Here is a 24,467-nt window from a genome sequence, read left to right as displayed (position 1 = left end):
GTGTGGGACAACACACTGAGGCCTGCCCATGACCACGGAGCTTTCACTGCTTCTAGCAGCTGAGAGGTTTGCTACAGGATCTTGTTCGAACTATAAGGTATGGAACAACGTTCTGCCTAGCCTCCTTGCCCCATTAGTTTGGAATAGAAAGCAGAGCTTTCATTTTCCAGCTGAAAAAGTCTGTGAGGAGCAGAACAACGCCTGAGAATTTAGCCTAATAAACATAATTTTCTCCCAAAGCTTCGTGATGCTGGAGAACACAACTTGCATTTACATTATTATAGAATGATAAAACTTCCCTTATTTTCATTAAAAGGTTTATGACTAGAAAGTATAATTAAAAAGTATAGGAGAGCTAATGCTCTAGAGGATTAACTTGTGACAATTTTTTCACAAGCATACAAAAAGCATCACTTAGTAACAAGTGCAGATTGGCAAAAAATAGTGATGGATGCTGTTTAACATAACTGCACACTAACTTTTGGGACACGTACTCAGAATGTTCAGTTGCTGCAGAAATGTACATGAAGTTCAAAACCCTCTAGAATTTAGAACCCCGTCCTTGAAAAAATGAGAACTGTCTTTTCTAGAAAGTCTGTTTATATAATTTATTCTTATTATGAAGGATAAATTAAAATACACCATTTCTTTTGTCAATATTCTGATAGAAGAAATTCCAATTACCTAAAAATAGAAACCTCTTACAAGCAGTCATACTATACTTATCAAGATCAGAAGAGTTTGCAGATTAATGTGATTTTCAGATACTATTTACAAAATTGTGCTTTTTAAAAATGTATATATATTTTATGTCAATAGCATTAAAATATAAGGAGTAAACTTGATATTCTTATTTTTTATATTTAATTCATGGTCCTGTTTATCTTCCTGTTTTTTGTAAAATGTTCGTCTCTAACACTCAGCAAAGAGATTTGTATCTTCACGTGTGTGCTTAATTACATGTAGGAACATTCTTACACAACTTTTCAGCTTTGTAAAACATTCTAAATAAACATTACTGTAATAAACTTGGTGTTCAGATGATAAAGACCTCTAAGTAAAAGATAAAATTATGAAGTATTTGTATACATTTCATGTACATATCATCTTGATCAAAAATGGTCTAATAAGAGCTAGTTGATGAAACATTTAATGAAAACATTTTTACCATGCCTTAAAACACGGAGAAATTCTATTGTCACATGTCAACCAGTTACTCAAACTGCAATCCTGAAGAAAACTGTGAATTGAGTTATGATTATGGCAAAAGCTATTGTTTGCTCAAAGACTACCATAAAAACTGATTAGAGGTCTAATGGATCTTGCTTCAAACTCTGAATCTGGAAACCTCTGTTTAAAGAAACAAATAGTTGACTATTTGGACTCTTAAAGCTTTGTTTATGTAGTTTGAAAGAACAGGTTTTCTAATACATGAAACTATGAAAGCTTGCACCAGATTTCCTAGGTAAAATTTAAAGGTTCCAAATCCTGCTTTTACACGTATTTTGCAAAGTGATATCCTGCATCTTCTGCCCTCTAAATCTTCTTTGGGCCAACAGCAATGGCAGCTGGAAAATGCCCTCTGAGGACTGTGAAGACCACAGGAGTCAGACTGCTGCGGGTCGTGTGAGGAATCCACAGTCCAGAATTTCATCAGCTCAAAATGGGAGACAATTCTCCACACACACTCCAAAATCAGTGCTTCAGATTATTTAACAAAAAGAATCGAAGCAGAATTCTTTTAGCTGACTGTGTGAATGAACACAGGCTTTGCTCAAAGGGAAATTTCCGGTTCACTTTTGAAAATGTGACATACAGGTATTCTACCAGATGTACTTTCATTGTTAAATACAATGTTAAATGTACAGTTGTTTCAGCTGTGCCTATAGATAGATTGATGTTGCACTTGAGACAGTCAATGGCATTTCAAATGCTTTGATTGCACAGGCTTTTAACAGTTTCATGAGTGTGTTCAACCAGATCTTAAAAAAGACTTAGCTGTGTTTTGGGTCTAACCTGCATAATGGATTAGATAAAAATCACACCATAATGTGCCACCGAGGTTGGAACTATTCTATCCAAGCTACAGTTGAACTCCAACTGTTAAGCGCAGACGCTAAAATCACTGATAGCCCTATAAATAAGGTGTCAAGCTTGTAGCTTTTTTTGTCTGAAAGGGACAACAATTTGGCATTTAAAGAAAATACTTCAGGCACATTTAGAACCTGATCTTACAAAGTATTGAGCATCTTGGATTCCCCTTCAGTAGGCATAAAGAATGTTTAATATCTTAACAGGAGGATCTTGACACTTTGGAATGCAATAAGCATTAGGGGCACAACATGAAAACTTTCTATTCTATATTACTCTTTTTCTTTCGTATTTATTTCAATAACACCAGCTATTTTTGACTAAAAACATGTAATGCGCATTAAAGCCACACCAGTCATAAAAGAACTTAGAGCTCTCAGATATTTATACTGCAACACTCTGCTTCTGTTTAAATGACAAAACTCCTACCAAAATTCCTACTTGGTTGCATGACTCTTCAAGGATCTTCCTGTACTCATTATTGGCTTCTCTGTAAGTAAGCAGGCGTCCTCTATAATGAAAAACAGCAAATGAAAAATAGTAAATGTTGTAAGTTTATATATACACTTTGATATCCACATATTTTATATTTGAGTTTAGTATCTGGTTAATAGATATACTTTTACCTCAAAGGCTTATTTCTGTAAATTAAAAGCAATCACATGATCAAAGGCAATTAAATTGTACAACTGGGAAAAGAAGTAAAAAATCTGAAGGAAGTGTGAATTTATTCATTTATAAGCAGGAAAAATATTGTTATTTGGACAAAATGAACCAGAAATTGTGTGAAATTACCTGTCAAAATCAGGTCAAATTTTGATACCAATTGCATAATGACATTTTGCAAAAATCAGCATATTGGTATAAAGGCAAAGATTAAGAGCAAATACTGTACCACGAAGGATCTAGATCTGGTGTCTCTGGAAGAGGCTCACAGGGCTCTGAAGCACTTGTTTCTTTATCAAGTTCTGTTTAAAAAAAAAAAAAAGTACATTAATGCTTTAGACTTGCAACATGCTTAATGGTATAAAAGCCTGGAAGGTTTATTTGAAAAAGTGTGCAATACAGTAAAAAGTCACAAAAGAAGGAAATCCAAGACAACACAGAGGTGAGCCACATAAGCTGTAATCCTAGAAATACAGAACTGTGAGAGATTTCTGTTCTTATTTCTTGCACTCCTGTGCAGCTGCTCTCAACCAGGCCAGTTTTGCAGGATAGGTCCACGTGGGACCAGTTGGGGACCCAACAAGGAAGATGCATTTAGGAGAAGATAATGGCAAAGACAGGACTGAAAGATGGCAGGCAGTAAGAAAACTATCCAGGGGACGAAGTGAGCAGTGCTGAAAGCAAAAGGAGGGTGAGGAGGCTGGATAAGTGATACTGCCACCTCTCAGCAGCGTCCTCCTAATGGGACATGATCAAAAGAGCCAGTGGCCGGGAGGCAATGGCTTAATTCCTCAGCTTTTGGCAGCCGCACACTTCCTTTGCTCCTGTGATCTGCGATGTTCCTTCCTTGCTCTATTTCTGCACCAAACTCCGACCTCCTAGCTGCACTTCCTGCTCTGTTCTCAGTGACTGTCCAGTGAATCTCCCTCTGCCTAGTTACAAGCACACCATCTCTGGGGGATTGTTTCCTATTTTGGGAACTACTGATGTGGTTCACGTCCTCAAATGAAGAAAGTGCACATACATCTAGTCCATCCCTGACATCTATTTGTCAAATCTATTCTAAAAGGCTTCTGGTGAAGGCTGTTTCACTACATCCCTAATCTCTCCATTCCAATGCTTCGCAATCTTATAGCTCAGTTTCTTCCCTAATACTCAAGATGAATATTTATTGCAAATTAAGCTAGTTTTTGTCTTTTTCTACCTTTGGTAGACATTAATAGCAAAGGAATGCTGTCCTCTTTTATAACAACTCTTTATAGTTTGAGAGACTATTTCCCTTCCTCTAATCTTCTCTTGTTGAAGCTAAGCAAATGCAGTCTCTTCAATATTTGAAAGGAACCTGTGTTTTTTTGGCCTCTGTACAATCCTTGGCTGGATTCTCCTCAATTTGTCGCACCTCTTTGTGCTGTGCTGTGTAAAACTGGATTCTTCCTTTCAGTCACAGCAATACTAATGGTGCTTATATGATATCCTAATCTAATTAATGTCCAAAATAAATACATTAATCTAGTTGTAGTGGAGATGAAAAATAATGTTCAAAGCAGTGTCTCTGTTGGTGCAATGTTTGGAACAGATACAAACTGCTGGATCACTCAAGACTCAATAAAATTTATGTTTCATCATATCATAGGTTTTCATTAAGCAGAATTGCTAACTAGGACTTCATCTGAAGTTGTATGCAAGTAAGAATAAGTAAATCTATGAACAATATCTGAGAAATAGTGTAAGTTGTCATATGAAGTTTTATTTTGTATGAAGGCAACATGTATGTTAGGGGTTTACTCTGTATTTAACAACGTAGTTATTCCAGGTAACATTTTCTGAAACCAGGCCTGAAGTACATCAATGGAAATTCCTTTACTAACAGACCATGTCTAAGCAAAAAACCCAATAAATCCTAATTGAATTCAAGGCGCTCTGCTCACAGCTGCACAGTCTGTAACTTCTCAGTTTGGCTTAGGAACTCAAACACTGTGAAGCTGCCGAGAGCCCCACGCAATTCCAAAGTGCTAACAAGAGGTTTGAGCTATGTTGCCCCATCCCAGCTTTACACCAGGGCAGCTTTATTGCTCTTTCCAGTGGAAGCTTATTGTTGAAAAAGTGGTGCAAGACAGATGGGTGACTCAAGCCCAAAAAGTGATTAGGTATGTGTAGTAACATATGTATTTTCAAGTAAATACACATCAAAATGTGTCTCTGACAGCAATGTATCTTACATACACTGACACATGCAAAAAATGGTGGGGATGTGTAAATGGTGGGGAATTATAGCATAAATTGCTCTTTTCAGGCACCTTTTGGTCTTTTGCCTTCACACTTGGACACCAAGCTATCATTGCCTGATTAACAGTTCTACCCTCCCAGCAAATATGAAGCGTATCAAGGATAACTGATGGAATACTGAGCCATAAATGTTTTCTTGGCATTTGTTTGGTATGTGCTATTTAGGAACAATAAAAGCATCTCATATTCATAATGATAATACATATATACCACCACAGATCACCCATCAAGCATTTTCCTTCTGTCTTATTGTGTTGGGCAAAATGCAGAGATAAACATTAATATGCATAAATAGTATGCAAATATAATTAATCATGATAGGATGTTCCTGACACATAATCACTGCTGTTGATAAAATACAATTAAAATTGTCTGGTTGAATTTTCAGTGCAGCTAGAATTGGCATCTCTGTTCTTGCTGTTTACACGTGTCTATCTAAAGATCATTACATTTCTAAAAATCTCATTATTCCATTATGTTCCTGGGAGAAGGCTAAGCAGAGCTGCTAGTCCTTTACACAATATAATCTGTGAAAAGTCATACAGGAGAATGAAAGTCACACCTACAAAAATGAAGCTAGAATGATCACTAATTCCAGAGAGGACAGGCATTTTAGGCACCATTCTCTCAAAAGATTCTAAATGACACGAAACAGGCAACACCCGTATTCCTGAGCTTGCAGGCCCATGTGATGGGAAAGCATTCAAATCCAGGTTTTTAATTTTTCAGAAATTGCTGAACTCTATTAAACAAGAATTCTACTGGAAAGCTTAATGAACTGATGAAGAATCATAAGAGAGGATAAAACTGCCTTGGAAAAGAAGAAAGGCAGTATTTTGAGGAGATGACAAAAGTCAAGAATGAGAGTAGCATGCAGGAGGTGACCCAGAAACCATTTTTCACTGTCTCCTACAATAAAAGAATGAGGTAGGATATACTGAAAGTAGCAGGTGATGGGCTTGGAGACAAAGGAAGGGCTTCTTTGTGCATCGCTAACTCATCCATGGAACTCTCTGCTGCAGGATGTTGCAGGAATGCCCTAATTTTCTGCAGGCTCAAGAAGTAACATGGCAAACAAATAGGAGAAAAGTCTGTGCTCTCTCCTACTCTTTCACTATAGGTAACTTGCTTAAGTTGCATAAAATCCTATACACCACACCTCAAACAAAAGACAGCAATGGTGCTGTTATGTTTTCACATGCATTTAGGTGCACATATGCAAGCAAGACCGTATTTGTAACTGCTGTTAATGTGAGTGAACTCTTACTATGTTGTACATATAAAAGTATTAATATAAGACAACGCAGTGTTTTCATTACTATTCATCTATTTTCCTTCAATACAGCTAATTCCACTATTAGCCAATACTGTAGTTTAGTCACAAGAGGGAGAGAGAGAAAGCAAGACTATCTCACCATTCTTTATATCCTTCTCATGATTTAGTAGGGTATGCTAGATTATATACATATGTTGGTGTAATGCAGGTGATGAGATATAAGCCATTATTGTAATTCAAAAATGACTTACATTTTTAAAGGTCATGCAAATGTTTTCAGTTCTATAATCTGTAGAATGATGTAATGGAGTAGGAATAAAGATGCAGCAGAAAATAATAACACTGCCAACAACACACACGTCCCATGCTTGTAGAAGACCTTCCTATGTTTTTTCTGTCTTGACAAATGAAAATTGATACAAGGCTTTTTGAAAAGCAGATTGGGCCTACATGTTTACCCATGTATCCTGACTAGGTTCGCTTGGAATGAAGGCAGTTGTACTTGGAGGTTTTATGAATATAAAGATTAATGAATTTGTACAATTTGGGCATGCAAAGCATTTTTATCAGGCATATTCCATTTAGAATAAGCAGTAAACCATATATAAGGGTTGTGTCAAAGTTTACTGAATAGGGCCCTTGGTAGCTAATGTAACATTTCTCCAACAAATCAAAGGTATTGTTCTATGCTCACATGAATACACAGTAGCCATTACCTTAAATTTAAAACTCACTGTAAGTAGCAAACACACTGTGGGGATATGAAGGCCATATTGTATCAGTGGAGTCTGCAGAGATTTTCTTCATATGGCTTTGCCTGGTTGAAATATATGTTGCAGTTGAAAGCTAAAGGGATTACTTTTGAATAGTCATCACAAAGGTTGATTATATTCGTATATCATTTAGCTGGACCCTGCAGGCTATTATTCCATTAGCTGTGCTGGCCCTGCACTGTCAAAAAGTTGATCATATAATGTAAAAAGGTTACATGCTCTGTTAAGGTATGTGAAGTAACTTGAAACAGTAATCTTTTAAGAGCACAACAGCTTTGTACTTGAAAGTAGATTGCATTTAAAATAAATACTCACAAAATGGAATAAATACAATAAACCTACCTCTGTTGCCTATTTTTGCTACTTTGAATTGGCTGTATATAATTTGAATAAGTTAATTGTACCAGGCAAGATTTTGGCTATGGAGTATTTTTTCAACCTTGAATTCAAAGAACTATACCTCAAAATAGCTGTGTCTTTATGTGAAATGCTTACTGAAATCATGTCTCTGGTGAAAAAGATTTGCTGATTATGTTTCCCTTGCACATACAAACACACACACATTTTCTTTCAGTGCTTAATAAAATGGATCTTCAGATGGTTCCATTATGTGGATGCCTTAATATTATTTTATGCTAAAATGTGGACAGCACATTAGATTGAAAGCATCTTACTGTTCCATAAGGCAGAATAATCATGGAATATCCCTAGATAGCAAATGCTCCCATTGGGAAAACAATACCAACAACACAGGCTAATGAATCACAGTAGTTATTAATCATGGGCATTTGTAAGAGCCACATATAATAGAGATGAACTCTCAAGATTAGAAAGGTTAGAAGGTGGGACCAGGGAAAGGACAGGAGATCATCCAATTGCATTTTAGAATAAGTTTACAGGTGAGTATTTGTTCCAGTACAATTGTGCCCATGCTTGCTTCAGTCTTTCTAAGCAGGCAGGAAAAAAAAAGAAACAATTTAGTCAGCTGGGTTCACTTAGCTTTCAGATCCTTGCAGGACAATTTGGCAAAAATAAATAAATAAATGCACACATACAAGACCCTTAGGGCTTATGGCCTAGTTAGAAATGAGACAGTACTTCTTTTATTAGACAAAGTTGTTTAATTTAGATTGTAAAAGTGAGAGTTGGTTCTCTTTCAGTATACCATATATATTACTTAGGGCAATGAATGAGTCTTTATGAGTACAAATGGGAGCCTTCAATGAACTACGGCAAGCATTTGAGCAGGTAGGTCTCTCTGAATAAAGGCTTCACAGATGGGTAAGTTTATGAATGAGAAGCAAAATTTATTTTGCATGCTTTTAAAGAGCCTACTCAGACTATGGCACTATAAGGGAAGTGCAAGATTTTTCTGGTTTGGATGAGAAAACCTAACGGGAATATGAATTTTCCCCTGCCTAATAACTTCCATTGTTTACTTATTCATATTCAGCAGTCCTCAGACAAGTTAATCTTCCTCTCTCACAGAGTTTGGGCATGTGCCAGATATTTGTTCAATGGAAATCTCTCTTGATCTTACATCTTTCAGTTCTGTTCATTGTGAAAATTATACACTCGTCTGTGACAACGTAGTACAGCAGCATCTTTTACACAAACTATTTCCTGAATATCAACTTTAAATAAGTGTTCTATCATGTCAGATAGTTGACTGTAGGTAGGAAAAAAGGTATTTTCTAAAGGCCAAAATATGACACTGTGTCTTTTGTGTATCTGGAAGTTAGGGATCACAAAAATTCTACACAAATTTTGGTGACACAGAAAAATCAGCTTTGAAAACAGCCATCAAGAAGATCACTTTGAACATGAAGAAACCTAAACAAAATACCAGCCAGTTTTTAGCTTATAGTTTTACCTTTACTGTCAACAAATTTTTTATGAAATCCAAACTAGCAGTTTAAAGTTTCAGCACAGCATTTCATCTGTGGCTGTACTCCAACTGAAGCTAGGGAGAAATTAAGGAAACAATGTTTCTGATTCAGTATCTTGCAGCTTTCCCAATCAAGGCAAAGTTTTCCAGCAACACAAAGCAGGCTGAGTGTCTGCCCAGCTGGTTAATCAAGGCTTCCACAGTGCAGAGGAGAATTCCCAGATGGCCCAGAGAAGGGTTTTTTTTTCCTTCACCCTTCCCCCAGATGCAGAATAAAGATCACAACTGGAATCTACTTGCTCTCTTCTAAAGACAGGACAAGTCCCAGGGGAACTTGCTGAGAAAACAAAGTTCTGAGCAAGGTGGGGGGGCTGCTTGCTCTCGTGGTAGAAGCCAAACTCACCCTTGGCTACCCTGAGGAGTTGATGAGGAAAGAACATACAAGCAGTATAAAAACTCTTCCACTACCTCTGTATGTGCTGAGACCCATGAGCCACCATTAAGGATTGAGCCCAAAAGCTAGTTAGAAATCCTTACGGAAGGAAATCCTTACCTTGCTCATAGAAGTGGTATTTTATAGTCCTGGAGAACTTTTGACAGCATTTTAAAAGATATTCATATAGGCTTTTACAAAAATGTGTTTCTTAATGATATATGCACAGTTTTTAATCCACGCCTTCAGAGTTAGGAATAAAATCTAAACTCGTTGCAAAGAGCAAAGAAGCAGTAAGTGGACTGATGTTTCAGACAATATAATGGTCATAACAGAAGCAGCATATTTGTTTTCAATTTGTGTGCAGAATTATCATTGCTACATTCATTTTAAAGCAAAGCAAGGTGTATCAGGTGCTCAGTAAATACTTACAGTACAGTAGATGTGAAAACACAGATTTCAGACAGCAATGATTCTAAGACCAATTGATGCCTGAGCCAGTACACTGAAAAAATCTTGCTGTCATTCTCCAAACCACTATAGTCCTTGTCCCGCGAAACTTTTAAGTCCTCTGTTTGAGAACTTACATTATGCAGTTATTATGCAACCTTCTTGCATGGCTACACATAAAACCTCATACCTTATCCTTTACTCATACAGACTTCATGCATTAAGTCTGTTAAGTACTTGCTGTAAAGGCACAATTAAAACCTGCAAAACAGAAGAGTAGGACAGCTCATAACTGCATTTTGTAAATACCACCTTCTACCCATTGAGCAAAATATGTCACTTTTTTGCAGACAAAAGTGGAGCTTCGTGTTTAAATCACCGGTACTGTGTGATATTTATTTCTGAATATTCAGCTTGATAGGTCTTCAAAGGATCTGACTATCAGAGAGTTCTTAGCACCCCTTTCTCTGAAATCCAAATCTCTCAAAGGTGTCCCAGAGGGAGGGAAAGCTGGAAAGATTGCTTAACTCCTCTTGCTTAATTATATGCCATTAGCATACTGTGGTTCAAATATAGTATCAGACTGTTCTGATTAGAAGTATATCTGATTTTAACTCTCTTTGCCTTAATCTCTCTATTTTGACATGACTGCTGTATGTTTTTTTATTGAGAGTTTCTTATTCTGCAGAGCTCATTCTTTATGTTCTGGTTTGACTCTGCTGTTTTCTGGCTTCTAAAGATTTACCTACTCTTCTAGAATTACATGTAGGAGTACTTCTTCATGGTTGAAACTTCTTTATTTCAGCACCTTCAGTGACTACTCTGCCTGGTGGCTTACAAACTGCTTATCATCTAAGGCCTCTATAATGCAGGGTTTTTTTGCCTGAGAAACTGTCTTGCAAGAGCTTAGCCAAAGGTCTCTTTCTGGGTACAGAAATTGAAGCCAGTAAAGCAGAGAAAATCCAGCAATGCATCTACTACAAAAAAAAACCAAAAAAGGGTCCCAAGGAGATTTTTTTTCTCCTTATCTGACTTTAGCTTTATATCTTCTAATACACCTTCGGCATGAGTGCATCCTCTCTGGCTGAGGAGGTGCAGGGGAAACATCTGGAAGATTATGTTCTTTAAAAGAAGACACAGAATCCCTTATGGAAGTATCAATTTTCTTGTGACTAAGGTTTTCTGGGGAGAATATTATTCTCTGTAGCAGCTAGGGTCCTCCTCTAAGATTGATGCAAAGCAGTCCTACTTCTCACTTAAAAAATAACCTACAAAAACCAGCTGCTGGAAATCAAGGTCCTGGTTTATGCAGGGTCCTTGGATTCGCATATGGTGGCACGGATACAATGCTATGAGACACCTCTCTTACAGGAACTTCAGAGAAGCTTCTTTGTCTCAGCTTTCTTTGCTGATTTTACCAACAGAATGAGATCAGACCTACTTTTCTTCACCAGGCATTGGGAACAATACTTTTGCTGGTCAGAGTAACATTGAGTGTTGGGTTTCTCCCTCTTTGCTTTTGGATTTATGCCCATGTTCTTCCAGGCAACACGGGACAACTTGAAAGGCCACTACTCTTCTTCTGTCTTTACAGTTGAGAACTCTATCTTTCAGGCCAGTCATCCACTTTTTTTGATGAGAAATAGATTCACATGAAAAAAAGATTACACTGAAAAATGGAAATGGATTTTCTGTTTTATTAGCAGTCAGCATAAGACTTGTGAGCTACTTTAGAAAGTTATAGAACTACAGAGACTTCTAAGAACCTGCCAGTAGAAGCTGGAATTTAAAAATAAATGCTTTGGCTAGTCTGAGCCCAACCCTCAAGTGATGCAACAAACGCAGCTTCACTGAAGTCAGCATTGTTATGTCAGCTTTGCCAAATTGGTTCAAAATAGGTCTTTTTAGAAAACATTTGACTTCAGTAATTTTAAATTCACTTTGAACTATGCCATACCAATCACATTGTTTTGCTCTAGGAACAGCAGAGCTTGGAAACATCTACCAGGCAAACAAATGTTTTCATAAAGTAAAAGATCTTGCTCTGCCACTCTATACCTCAACTGCAGTGACAAGGGTGAGATGAGAAACACCACTGGATACTCCCAGTATGGCAGAGACTTAATGAGACCGAAGGGAGGCATGGACTTCTAGGCCTGAGGGTAGGAGAGCAACGATTTGGTTTCTTTCGGACCTTTCCCCTGGCCATGATGCAAGGGGAGAAAAGGAAACAGGGTTATTTCTGTGTTGCTGCTATAAGTTAGACTGTTAGGGGAAGGTTTGACTCTCAGTTCTGTCCCTCACAAAGGCATCAGTGGAAGTGGAGGCAGACACCATTTCAGTTACAGCTACTGCCAGTTTTAAATGCCAATGACAAAAATGAATGACAAAATTCCTTGCTATAAATTAGAACAAGACAGGCCTACTTGGAGGTTTAAGAATCTTCAAGCAAAGCTTTGTTCTAGCAAGAAGAGATATTTTACAGGCACAAATCCTGAGGTTTTCTGTTCTTCCAATAGCAGAGCTATTTGATCTTGGTGTACAAATTCATTTATTAGGCATAAAACTAGAAACTGTACTTTGGCTTATTTGGGGTTTTGTTTAGATTGTACCTATTATATTATGAACCAGCTAAGAAGTATATTTATAATATGAAAGAATATAAATGCCAACCATCCACAGAGGCTTTATTTGAGCTGAGCATTGGTTTGTGGTGAACTTGACAGACTGTGCTAGAGCATCACAAGGCCACTGCACTCAGCGACCGCATCCTTTACACGCATCTTCAGCAATCACGTAAACTCAGTGCGCACAAAGGGGGCATGGTGGGTCACATGCAAGCCTGCCAGGCAGATGACAGTGGGCTCACAGCCCTGAAAAGGTTTACTTGTCTGACTGCAAACCTCTGTGGTGAACTGCTTGCTGTGGCTTTATTTAATTCTTAATCTTTGCTTCTCTTTAATTCCTCGCTGCTTTAGAGACCTCTTGTAACACAGCAGTTAAAAAAATATTCACATGTACTGTCAGGCCTCCCCAAAGACCACTAACTTGACACGCAGGCCATGACAGCTGGGCTTGGACTACTAAGAAATCTAATCCAGGGTTTCCATCATCTCAGTTGTTGCCTTTCTTTCATTACAGTTTGACTCAGCCCCTGATGGATTCAGCTTTATAAAAATCAGAAAAAGAGGAAAAGAAAGCAATTTATTCATGTTTCACTAGAACTCACAGAAGACATGAAATTTCTCTAAAAATGCAAATTATTTTTGCCACACAAGTGAGACTGGGCGGCTAAAGCTCTTAGAGGAAGGGTCTTTCCCAGGGCTAATGTTTTTATGCCCGGTGATTGAATAAATCGATCCCTTTATTATCACATCTCTTTTACTCTCCTTTTTCTTCAGAACAATGTAGCCAAAGGTACCAAAGCGCCCTTTTTAATTCTAAGAAAATTGATTATGCGTGTTAATTTTGGTTTTAATCCCAGACATACCAAAATAAACACCATAGACATGTGTAGCAGAAATCAATCTCTCTAAAGCATCAAGTTGGTAAAAACAAGGATTTAGTGAGAATCCAAGATGTAAACGACTAATGTACAAACTAAGCCCTTATTTATGTAATGTGCCTTTATACAAGCTCAATATAAACCTGAAAGAAACTGTTTCAGAAGAGCAGAAATGGTTTACTTGCACTGCATCAAAAATGACCCCATAAGACCTCCTTTACTGAGATAGCCCAGATATTTAATGTGAACATATGTTTTTAAAGGATTTCTTGTCTTATGTCCAGTCATTCCTGTTAATTCATGGGAGAGCATACTGCAGATGTGCTCTTTTTTATGTTACATAAAGCAAAAATTACATTTAACAAGTGTAAGGTTGGTCATAAAAAATAAATAAAAATAGACTCTTAAAAGCTGGAAAATCACAAAGTGAAGCTATCAGTCATTCTTATCGAGAAGGGTGAGGACAATGTGAAATAAAACTTGTACATCTATGAAAAGACATTCCTAATATGCCAGCACTTGGCTGTTATTTCACATTCTCTATAGGTTGCTTTCGTAGGCCCAATATTTCTTCCTTTAGGGTAAGCTGCAATGCACATTTTCCCTTTCTAGTCAGTGACTTCAATTTTAATAGTAATTAAATATTTTGAACTCATCTGCAAGTTTGTTTACTTGAAAGAAGTGAAAACAAAGTCAGCGTTAGTTTTTCTATGTTTTACTTCTGGGTAAGAACTTTAACTACGTATTTGTTCTAACAGCAGTGTTCTTCATTAATGTAATTATTTAATATGCAAATAAAATAACTTTCACAAGATTAGTTTTCTAATACTAATCCAAATCGAAGTACCAATTTGTGTACCTTATTGATAGGCACACTAATCATTATGATTGTTATTCAATTCTATATGGTTTTACTCCTTCCTGAGTGCAGATGAGATAAGCAGTACCTCTTCAAAAAAAAGAATATTCTCTTCTATTTTTGCTGACACTAATGATGTTAATCAATCATCATCGATACATACATCATTTGTAGCCAAGTACTATGCTCCCCAAAACCACTTCTTCCGTTGGCATAAGATGGCATATTCAAAGATTTGCTACAAGGGATTTCTAATTAGAAGCTACTCTTAGAGATTTGGTACAGTGTAAATTCAAGCCAAGACATGGAACCAAGCTTAGCTTGTGAGGCAGTGAGATCAGATTTCCTTTAATCAACACTTAGAGGACAGACAGAAAAGTTGTTCCTTTGGACCACTCATTAGCATTTGAAACTACTAAAAACTGCTGTCTCACCTCAACAAGGTGGATGGAGTCCACAATAAGTTAACAGTGAGACTTAAACACAGCTTGAATGTTCCCAAAAGTGGGCACTTCTAGAGTAACACAATCCTAGCACCAGCCTTCGTGTAAAGTTCCACAAGGATTAAGGCTAAGTAAGTTTAGTTCTTTGTAATAGCTGGGTACAGTGTGAAGGGAAAGATCAGGTAAGACAGTATCAAATGCCAGCAACATGCAAATGACTTGCACAGACCAAAAACTTGGATTTGAAGCACAACCGAATGTCTCCTTTTGATGTGTTACTTACGTTACTGCTAACGTTACTTGATTCATGCCAGAACATGAAGGCAGATCTGCACATTAGCTAAATCACTTCTGAATTTTGGTCTGACTTTCTTACTACTCACAATTCTAGATATCTAAGTGAAATTCAGAAACAGGAATCATTCTGTAGTCTTTTAGAACATTGCTAGTTTACAGATCACTAAGTAAATTAACTAATATTAAAAATATAGACTTCTCAAATACATATCTTTTTGATCTATTTCCATTAACATTATTGTTTGTAATGGCAAAAACCATCACAATTAATAATTATATGAAAAGGTGAGTTTATGATGAAATTTGTTTTCTCATTTTATAATAAAACTTGTCACAGAGAGCAATATTTACAACTCAATTCCCTGGGAGCTTTAAGTAATGTTGTAAGAAACCAGAGTATTTTATTATAACTTATTCTGAGGTTTAGTTACACACACACATGCACAAAGGATTTACAAAGAAAGCTACTAGCATTTTGAAAGTAGTTTTTATAGAGAAGTTTGAATTGTGAAATGTGAGAGATTTATTTGAAGAGTTCTGAATCTGTTTATGGACAACTAAATTTAGTAAGACAATGCTAATTATTTTGTAATATGTCAAATAATATGTTTGCTAAGGTAATATCTATTCACCAAAAGTAAGTGTAAATAATTTAACGTGAGCTGTATCACTGCCAAATTAGTGGTTCAGGTGCGGACTGAATCCTGACTTTGTAAAACTTCCCAAGTCTCTTCATTAGCCACTGGGGCAATTGGTACTAAATGGTAGTAATTTTAGTAACCTGAACTGAATGGAGTTCTTCCATTAATGGCAACTGAAACTTGGTGGTTCTAATGAAACATTTTTTGTACAGCCAGGTATTTTCTGTAGAATGTTAGGTCAAGGTTTTTACCTTGTACTCAAGTCACCAAGGGAATTAAAAATCTTAAAACTACATTTGTGTTCCATCTCTCCCCAGCTATACTAAGATTATGGTTGAACCTCACTTCTAAAGATGCTATATATAAAAAAAAAAAAAAAAGAAAAAGAAAAGAAAAAAGAAAGTGAGAGAAATTAAAAGCACAAATAACTAGATCCTCAATAATCTTAAAGCAAACCATGAAAAACTATCTTGAATGTAAGGGAGCTATGAAGGGAATCATAAGCTGCTCTCCCAAACCTTAATGAGGCATCAAGGAGTGCCTGAGAATCTTGATTTTTTAGTTTTTCGTTTTACATGTTTGAATCAATACCCTCTGATTTTTTAGGATCATAGTCCAACTGTAGCAGTCACATAATATAATCTTGTTCACTGAAGTATTAAATCCTACCTTAGCAGAAGTCCCTAACACTTTATTTTAGGGTTTTTTCAAGACTTCACTACCTTTTATTTCCTGACCTAAAAAAATAAGCCAATTCATAAAAACCCTTCTTCTTGTGTCAACATTATCCTTTAATTTAAAATGTCTTCTAACTTGGTGTTTCTTCATCTGCGTAGGTGTATGCCCTGTGTTAACTATGGCGGGATTTGGAACATACACTAAGTATTTCATTGTACGCAGAGCTCACACCAGCAAGGATATCTGTCTGGTTTTGATTTTATTTGATTTTTTAATATTATATTATGATGCTACTTAACTAACTCGAAAGCAGAGAGGCCTGACATCTGCAGACAAGGTCTTAATACAAGGTTATATAATATAAATTGAAGGTTACATTTTTACCTATGTACTTCTATGTTTTGTTCTTTTAAATGTAGGTCTTGACTATGTAAAGAAAGTAAATAGGAAAATTAGCAGGCTGAGGACACTGTAAAGTAAAAAATTAAAAGTTAAGCTGTCAAAAAAAAGGACATAAATTTTTCAACATTTTTAGTTCTTTAAATTTTTTTCAAGCCTTTAAACAAACCATGACATCTTAATTCAAACATACATCAAACAATTGCGAGAAAATGTAATCTGGCAAAAATGTAATATGACAGCTTTAAAGATAACGTTGAAAAGCTCACACAACATACCAGAGAGCACACACCACATCCAAAATTTCCAAAATTATGCAGCAAACCCACAAGCCTTAAGCGTTCCTTTATAAACAGAAGATCAGCCAAAAAAGAGCCACAAAGCTATCACAAATTGGATTTTCAACTTCTTTCAAATCTCTGACGCCCCTTATTGGGTGACCAGGCAAAACTCTTCGAAGGTACAAATCTATCTTCCTTTGCGTGCTGATGCTTTGTACTGTTTCACTGCATTTATGTACTCCGAACTCTTTCTCTTTCTCTGTTTCTCTCAAGTACACAAAGACTTGTAGGATAGTTCAACTTAACTATTCCCTCCATTTGTTTTCCCAGAGGTTCACATCGTTCCTCCAATATGTAATGCAGTGGTATTTGTCTAAGCGAGCAGACAACTTAAAGCAATGTCCCTTGAGGAGTAAGTTGCTTCTTCCAGTCCCAATTTGATTAGGATGTTATCTCCAAATTCGAATAGTGACACTGCAATCAAGCCAAACTTCATCTCTGATTATTTAACCAGTGCTATGAGGAAAGAACTAGGAGTGAAGTCCCTGTGGGAAAAGAAATTCAGTGAAAAGATGGAAGAAAACCCTGAAGACAGCAAAAACATGAAAAGAATAATGAAGGAAGAAAGAATGGAAATGGTCATGAACAATACAGCACTTTTTCTCAAGTGACTAATAAGACAATACAGCGAAGAACCAGTAAATCACTAAAAGTTTAGTTACCACAGAAGGTTGTATTCTGACGCTGATTACTGTGGAAGCTTCCCCAGGACTTTTCAACATGCAAGAAGGAAGGTACAGATGTCCCTAACATATAGCTCTTAATTAAAAGCAAAATCATGGCCTCTGTAGTTTGACATGCCTGTCAGAAATTCCCTTGGATAGCACAGGAGTACGTAGCTGTTTTGCAGTCACTCTACATCTTGTTCATTTGCCACTGACACGGAAACCTCTCCACTGCTGCAGCCCGAGAACATCAACTTGACACCCTTACTGCACCTACAAATGGTTGATGACTACCTGGCTTTAAACTAATCTCTAATGTTAACTTGCACAATGCCAAGATATTTGAAACAATTTTCTAAAATAAAAGAGCTGAAAGATTTCAGGTTATAGGCATAAAAATACAGCTTAGTCCATTGCTTTATTTTATGAGGACTGCACAAAGGTAACAAAGCACAGATTTCAGGTACCACATTTCCAGAGATTACATTATTTTTCTATTTCTGTTTGTGTCCTTCCAATAAAATAGTGGGGAAAAAGCATAATTGCATGCTTCTTTTTAATATTATTTTTTTCCAAGAAAAAACCACACACTAGAGTTGAAAGAGAATGCAAGGAATAAAAGATAACAGTAGGTGGGTGAAATGTATTCTTGGGATGGTGGTCATTAACAAAGACCTCCATCAGAGATCTGCATCAGCATCTTTATTTTCTAGGTAAGACTGAGAGGAACAGTCTCAAACTGAAACATCATTAGAGAAGGATAAGAACAAACTCGAAAATTAATCAGCCAAGAAAGTAGTATTTGCTCAAGAGGTTTAAAGGACACACACATACGCATTGCTTAAATCAGTCTCAATACCAGAATAACATGAAGTGCTAAACAAGATATGAATTAAACCCAGGAATCTTCCATGGGAGGAGAGACCCATAAAAATCTGATTTCCATGCTAGGCAAATTAGCTACAATTCTAACAAAGGATATAATGATAGATAAGTGAATTGAAATTTTATAATGAGGAAAAGAAATCAAGATAGCTTTTGTAGAGATCTCATGAGATTATTGTTCTTTTGACGAATGCATGAGGATCTGGATGAATATTACCTGGTTGATTAGATTCCCAGAATGCTTCAGATGATACCTTCTCTGGATTAATAACCACTTAAAGGTAGGAAAAAAAGGTAAGAATAGATGGATTGAATTTCACTATGAAGACAGAACGGTAGTAAATTCAGCAGGCATCTAAGGCAGAATTTGTACAGTTAAACACACAAAAAAAACCCCCCAAACCACAAAATATTAGTGAAACGCAAAGTGACAGAATGTACTGGTGATAAGAAGTTACACAGGGTAATCAATACAAAAACTTTAAAGAACTTCAAAAAGGTTTTGTGACTGGGCAATAAAACATCAGACAAAATTCAGTGTTGATAAATGCAAATTTATGCACATGTGGAAAACAGTGTTTTATGTACCATGCGACTGCAAGCTTCAGGTTGATGGAAAGGTGACTGATAGTGGGATATAGAGATGTATGTATTTTTATGAGCACCACGAAGAAAAGGAGTGAGAAATGATAACTCACTATTTCTCATGGAGGAAAAATTGAGGGGCAACAACTAACTGCAAAACAATGGGCTGAGGGCAGATTCAAGGAAACTATATTTTAGCTGTGGGCACCCTGGCTGCCAAAATTATGCAACATTTAGAAGTACACTGGACAAGTTCATGGACGGGTACAGGAAAGCCTATTAAATACTGTGGGATCTGCATTAAACAGCTTCTTCAAAAAGTTCCTTTCCTATCTTGCAGGCTGCTGAAGATGTGGGGAGAATACCAGATAGAAATATTGCTTCCAAATTTCCTGTTCTTAAATTTTTTCCTAATCTATTAGCCACTGCTAGACATATACCAGACTAGATAGGTCTTTGATCTAACCTACTGCAGTCATTTTTCCAGTATATCATGTTACTATTAGAAAAGCATGATCTCTAATAATGTAGATTAAAGAAGGGTTAACATAAAAAACCTACATAGGAACTCTTTAAATTGTTCCCTGTATGAAATTAGATTGAACTTGTCTCTGATAAACACTATCCCAGGGTTTTCATCACTCTTGAAACTTTCTATTTTTGGACACTGAGACTCAATCTATTAAACTTGACATTTTCTGAGTGTTAACACCTATTTTGCTTCCATTCAGAAGCTACTAACAAATGATGGTTTGTAAGCACTGATCTTTCCAGATATCAAATGATAATTTTTACTTGCAAAAAGTAACACTAATTCTACCTGTTGTGCTAACATGAAGGCATTTAAACTGTTTTTCTAGGTTTTATCAATAATAGAGCATAACAGCATTTCATAGCTAGACTGGACATTAAACTGTTATCTCAACACTTTACCCAAGAGCTAGATCCCTTAATCTATATACTGAAACTGGGAGCATGCTACTAGTTATTAAAAACCCAGTGCAAGCACTGATATTTAAAAACAGCAGCACCATTTCCTAGAGCGAGTGGAGTTTACAGGCTAGTCTTCAGCTTGCAGATCATCTGCAGCAGCCCTGTGGGAGGATAGTTTTTATAAATAAAATATTTGTGAACAGCGGTAGTCACAGCATTATTACAAAGTCCAAAAAAAGATATCAAAGGGCACTGTTGCATGTGTTGAGCAACAAGTCTGCCTTTTTTTTTTTTCCTGAACAGTTGTATGCTTCTATACCATACCCAGAAAAAAAAGAATTTTTAAGGTAGTTTAAAATACAATGCAGGATACATTTTTTGAAATCTAGTGATATTATTTTTGTGTATACATGGAATTACTTTTACCTACTGAATTAGTTATGATTGTTACCATCTTTACATATTTTGCGTTTGACTGAGGATATATCCCAAAATCATTGCTTATGCCTTAACTCTCTTTTTCAATGGAAGAGTGAAAGGCTAGGGCAAAGCAGGAGAAAACCTTTTAAAAATAAGGCAAAATCACCCTCAAATTTGGCAAACTCCAGGCCTTTGTGCACACACACTGGCCCTTGCTCAGGTACTCTCATTTCTGGCAGAGTGACCTAAAGCAACTGTGACAGGACCATAGAGACTAGTGATGGGTACAGAAGTCTGCAAGAAAATGAATAAAGCTCTAGTCTGTATCGTATTTTAACTGAGCTGCTGTAGACAGCCAGAAAGTTGACAGTGTGCACCTATCTCCATGCTTTCAATCATTATCTGTCTATTGTTATCTTCTATGAGGGACTTTATTTGCTAAGGAAGCATGGCCTGTGAGGCCATGGGAAATAGTACAATAGTTTGCAACACACCTTGAGTTTTGTTACAATAACTTGGGAACTGCCGTGACTCCCAATTTCTGTGCGATAAGACTGATTCCTAAGTGTTTACTGTGGAAGTGGGGAGGGCTTAGGTAGGTACAGGCTTCATGGTTTCTCTGTTAAGTGAAGTGATAAGGACTTCAGGATTTGGGTTGTAATAGAGTAATGAAAAAGCCTTCTTCCTATGCTACTCTTTCTAGTATTGAACAGACTCAATTTATAGAAACGTGTTTGAATGGAAATGCTAAATAATTATTGGATAATATGCTTATAATACACTTCTCATTTACAATAAAAAAAATGTGATAGACTAGAAACCTGCATAAACATATGAATAAAAGTACATCAAAATACATCACCCAGCATGAAGTATATGCCAGCTATGAGCTTGCCAGATGCAGAGGCGGTAATACAATGCAATATGCAATCTTAGTTCCTGGTAAACAGAACATTACACTGAGCTGATTAATATGAAAAGCATGATGATCCAAGAGTATGCATTGGGATTAAATATTACTACCAGACCTGCACATCATTCATTAAAACCTGGCCGGATTTTTAATCCTTTAAAGTACTGTTACTGCATCACAGTCCAGACTTTCAGAGATGCTATCACTGGGACAAATACAAATATTGATCCTGCCATTTCCTCCCATGCAATGTCATTAGCTTTAATCAAAGGCTCTGAAATGTGGTTGAGCTTCGATTTTGCATGATTACCAAGCATAAGTTTTATGGGTGGCAGCAATTTATGAGAAAATATTATGGCAATCTCTGAGATTTTTAGGGCATCACAGCATGCAGACAGAAACTGTTGCAAGCGAATGGATTTGCTTGCAGATTTGAGTCAGATTTTTTCAAAGATCTCTGGATCTCATGAAGTTATTGGTAGCAGTATATAAAAAAAAAGTAAAATTTCTTCTGATGTACTAATATAAAAGTGTTGTTTGGTTCTTAACAGTTCTTGTCCACAACTGAGCATGACAGCATTGGTCACAGAAGATTGGGCATTAATCTCTTCAAATGATGTAATTTTTATTTTATTTATTTATAGGAAATGCCTATCACGAGCTCACAAAAAAGAAACACCCCATCTTTTTCTTATTAATGTGTATGCTGGCAATGCTATCCTTACGGCTTCCATGATGCATTTTTATAAAGCATAGTCACTACTATGTCGGTTCTTCTAGTAATCACGATATCTTTACTAGAAACCTGTTCAAGCAAGCTTCCAATGGAGGTTTTGTTTCCTGCATATATTTCAGTGTTGAAATAGGAAATATGCAGCACATTCCTGGATTATATTATCTGAGCTGATGGTCAAAACCACCTTGTATTCCTTTGGGTAGGATGTGGGAGTTGGAGAAGACTTTAGCTGAGCATCATCCCTAAACATTTATTTTTTATCTTTTTTTTTAAAAAGACTTGTGCCTGTTGTTCCCCTTTCACTTACTCTATCTTTGGTGTAGTATAGTATACATAATTTAAATAACCAGGGAATCTCTCTGGGTTCAAAACCACCTGCTGGCTTATATTAGCTAATTAATGGTGATTTATCCAAGTTACTATTTTGAGTGGAGCTGATTGCCTTTAGGAATTTTAAGAACATTGTAAGAATTTTGATTATAATTATGCTTATTTGATAGGCAGTCCTCTTAAAATACTTTAAAAAAAATGCCTGCCAGCTGATTTTTAACTGTGCCAAATGATAGACTTTGTGTTGTTTTCTACTTGAGATCATGTATTCAAGTAGTTTGTTTACTCTGCTACTCAATTTCATCCTTGTCTGGCTCCCTCTCATTTTCTCTTTTATATTAGGGTTTATTTGCCTAGCTTTGAAACAATGACTGCTTGAAAAATAGTACTGATCTGGAACCTGCAGAACTTAATCATTTTCACAAAAACTAATATAGCAGATTCATTTTAGCCAAACTTCTCTGTCATGCTGACCTGATTCCCAGGGCCTGGAAGTGTGAATTTAATGGTGGTACAATGTCTGAGGTAAGAATATAATAGAAACCTCTCAGCAGTATATCTATTGGATCAGTGTAATTTCTTTTTCCTCTACTGGTCTCAATGTCTCTTAAGGCAATCTAGTCTGCAGACAGCAAAGGAGGCTAGCCTTCTCTTTTATTGTGATCCCAATGCTACTTATACTAAACAAAGAATCAGCTCCCTAGATAAGGTATACAGCAGACATCTGTTAAACATAGAATCCTAGAGGAAAAATTACTCTTAAAAAACCTAAACTGATCTTTTTGCTGTGAATTTAAGAAGATACTACTACAAGGTCTATCCTGAAGACCAGAAAATAGAGTTATTACAATTTGGCTGTATTGCCATTGCTTTTTAACTTTGGTGGTGAGAAAGTTTCTCTCTTAATCATTTTCAGGTACTAAAAAGAGAATTATATACTACATTTTCTAGAAAGTAATGAGAACATGGTGGTAGGTACATTGGCTTCCAGTACACATTTGTAGATGTAAATTTAACCAAACTAAAATAATTCACCAAACGGAAGCAAGTGTTTCAATGTAACTCATGCATGAGAAATTCTGCTCTTGCTGTGTCAACTATCACACAATCAATCATGCTGTGCAAATTCTTTCTACAGAGATTCGTATGATAAAGGGCACTTAGGATATGACTGAGCATAAGGGTATATAGTGATAAGACAATGGGGAATGGCTTTAAACTGAAAGAGAATGGATTCAGATTAGATATTAGGAAGAAATTCTTTACTGTGAGGGTGGTGAGGCACTGGCACAGGTTGCTAGGAGAAGCTGTGGTTGACCTATCCTTGGAGGTGTTCAAGGTGAGGTTGGATGAGGCTTTGAGCAACCTGGTCTAATGGGAATGTATCGCTGCCTATGGCAGCAGGTTGGAACTGGATTATCTTCAAGGTCCCTTCCAACACAAACCATTATGTGATTCTATGGTAAGTGTGCTCTCACACATGCTTCTTTATACAAAGCTTTCTGACAAAGCCTTGTCTACTACTGATGAGTTGGGAGAAATTGTAGACAAGTTTCCTCAAAGTCTCAGTTAATTTTATATGATAAAGTATATAAAGGCTATTATTTGTAGAAAGTGTCTTTAAAACTGGAGTGCTACATTTAGGCATTTAATGCCACGTCTTTGACTGAAATCCAAGAAGTGCAAGATAATAATGAGAAAAAAACAGTCTTGGAATACTTTTGATCAGAATCAATTTTACTTGAACCATTTTAGACAGTTGCTTTTCTAACATACCATTTAAACCCTCTAAGCCACGCACACACCCCCCCCCGCTCCCCGTTTCATTCTCTCCCTAGGCTTCTTATAAATAAAGTGTATATTTCCATTGGAAGTAACGGGTAATCAACATCTCAAACTACTTTAGATATTTAGGTATGGCTTTCACTGCCTAATTATAAATAGCTAATATTAAAGAGATCTGACATTAGGTTT

At 36.5% G+C, this 24,467-nt stretch overlaps 1 protein-coding gene across 2 annotated transcripts in view; it reads right to left on the bottom strand.

Annotated features, from left to right (window-relative positions):
* Positions 1-603: 603 nt before the first annotated feature.
* Positions 604-24,467, bottom strand: part of TTC29 (tetratricopeptide repeat domain 29) — a 216,333-nt gene continuing 192,469 nt past the window's right edge. For both annotated transcript variants that reach the window (XM_030492984.1, XM_030492983.1), the window contains 2 exons: positions 2,987-3,059; positions 604-2,602 (listed from right to left, as the gene is read on the bottom strand). In XM_030492984.1, coding sequence (XP_030348844.1) covers position 2,602; positions 2,987-3,059 — 74 coding nt within the window. In that variant the 3' untranslated portion in view covers positions 604-2,601. The remainder of the gene's footprint in view (positions 2,603-2,986; positions 3,060-24,467) is intronic.

The sequence above is a fragment of the Strigops habroptila genome, chromosome 7 (assembly GCF_004027225.2).
Source record: "Strigops habroptila isolate Jane chromosome 7, bStrHab1.2.pri, whole genome shotgun sequence".
Classification (NCBI taxonomy): Eukaryota; Metazoa; Chordata; class Aves; order Psittaciformes; family Psittacidae; genus Strigops; species Strigops habroptila.
This window is presented reverse-complemented; position numbering and strand designations above follow the sequence as displayed.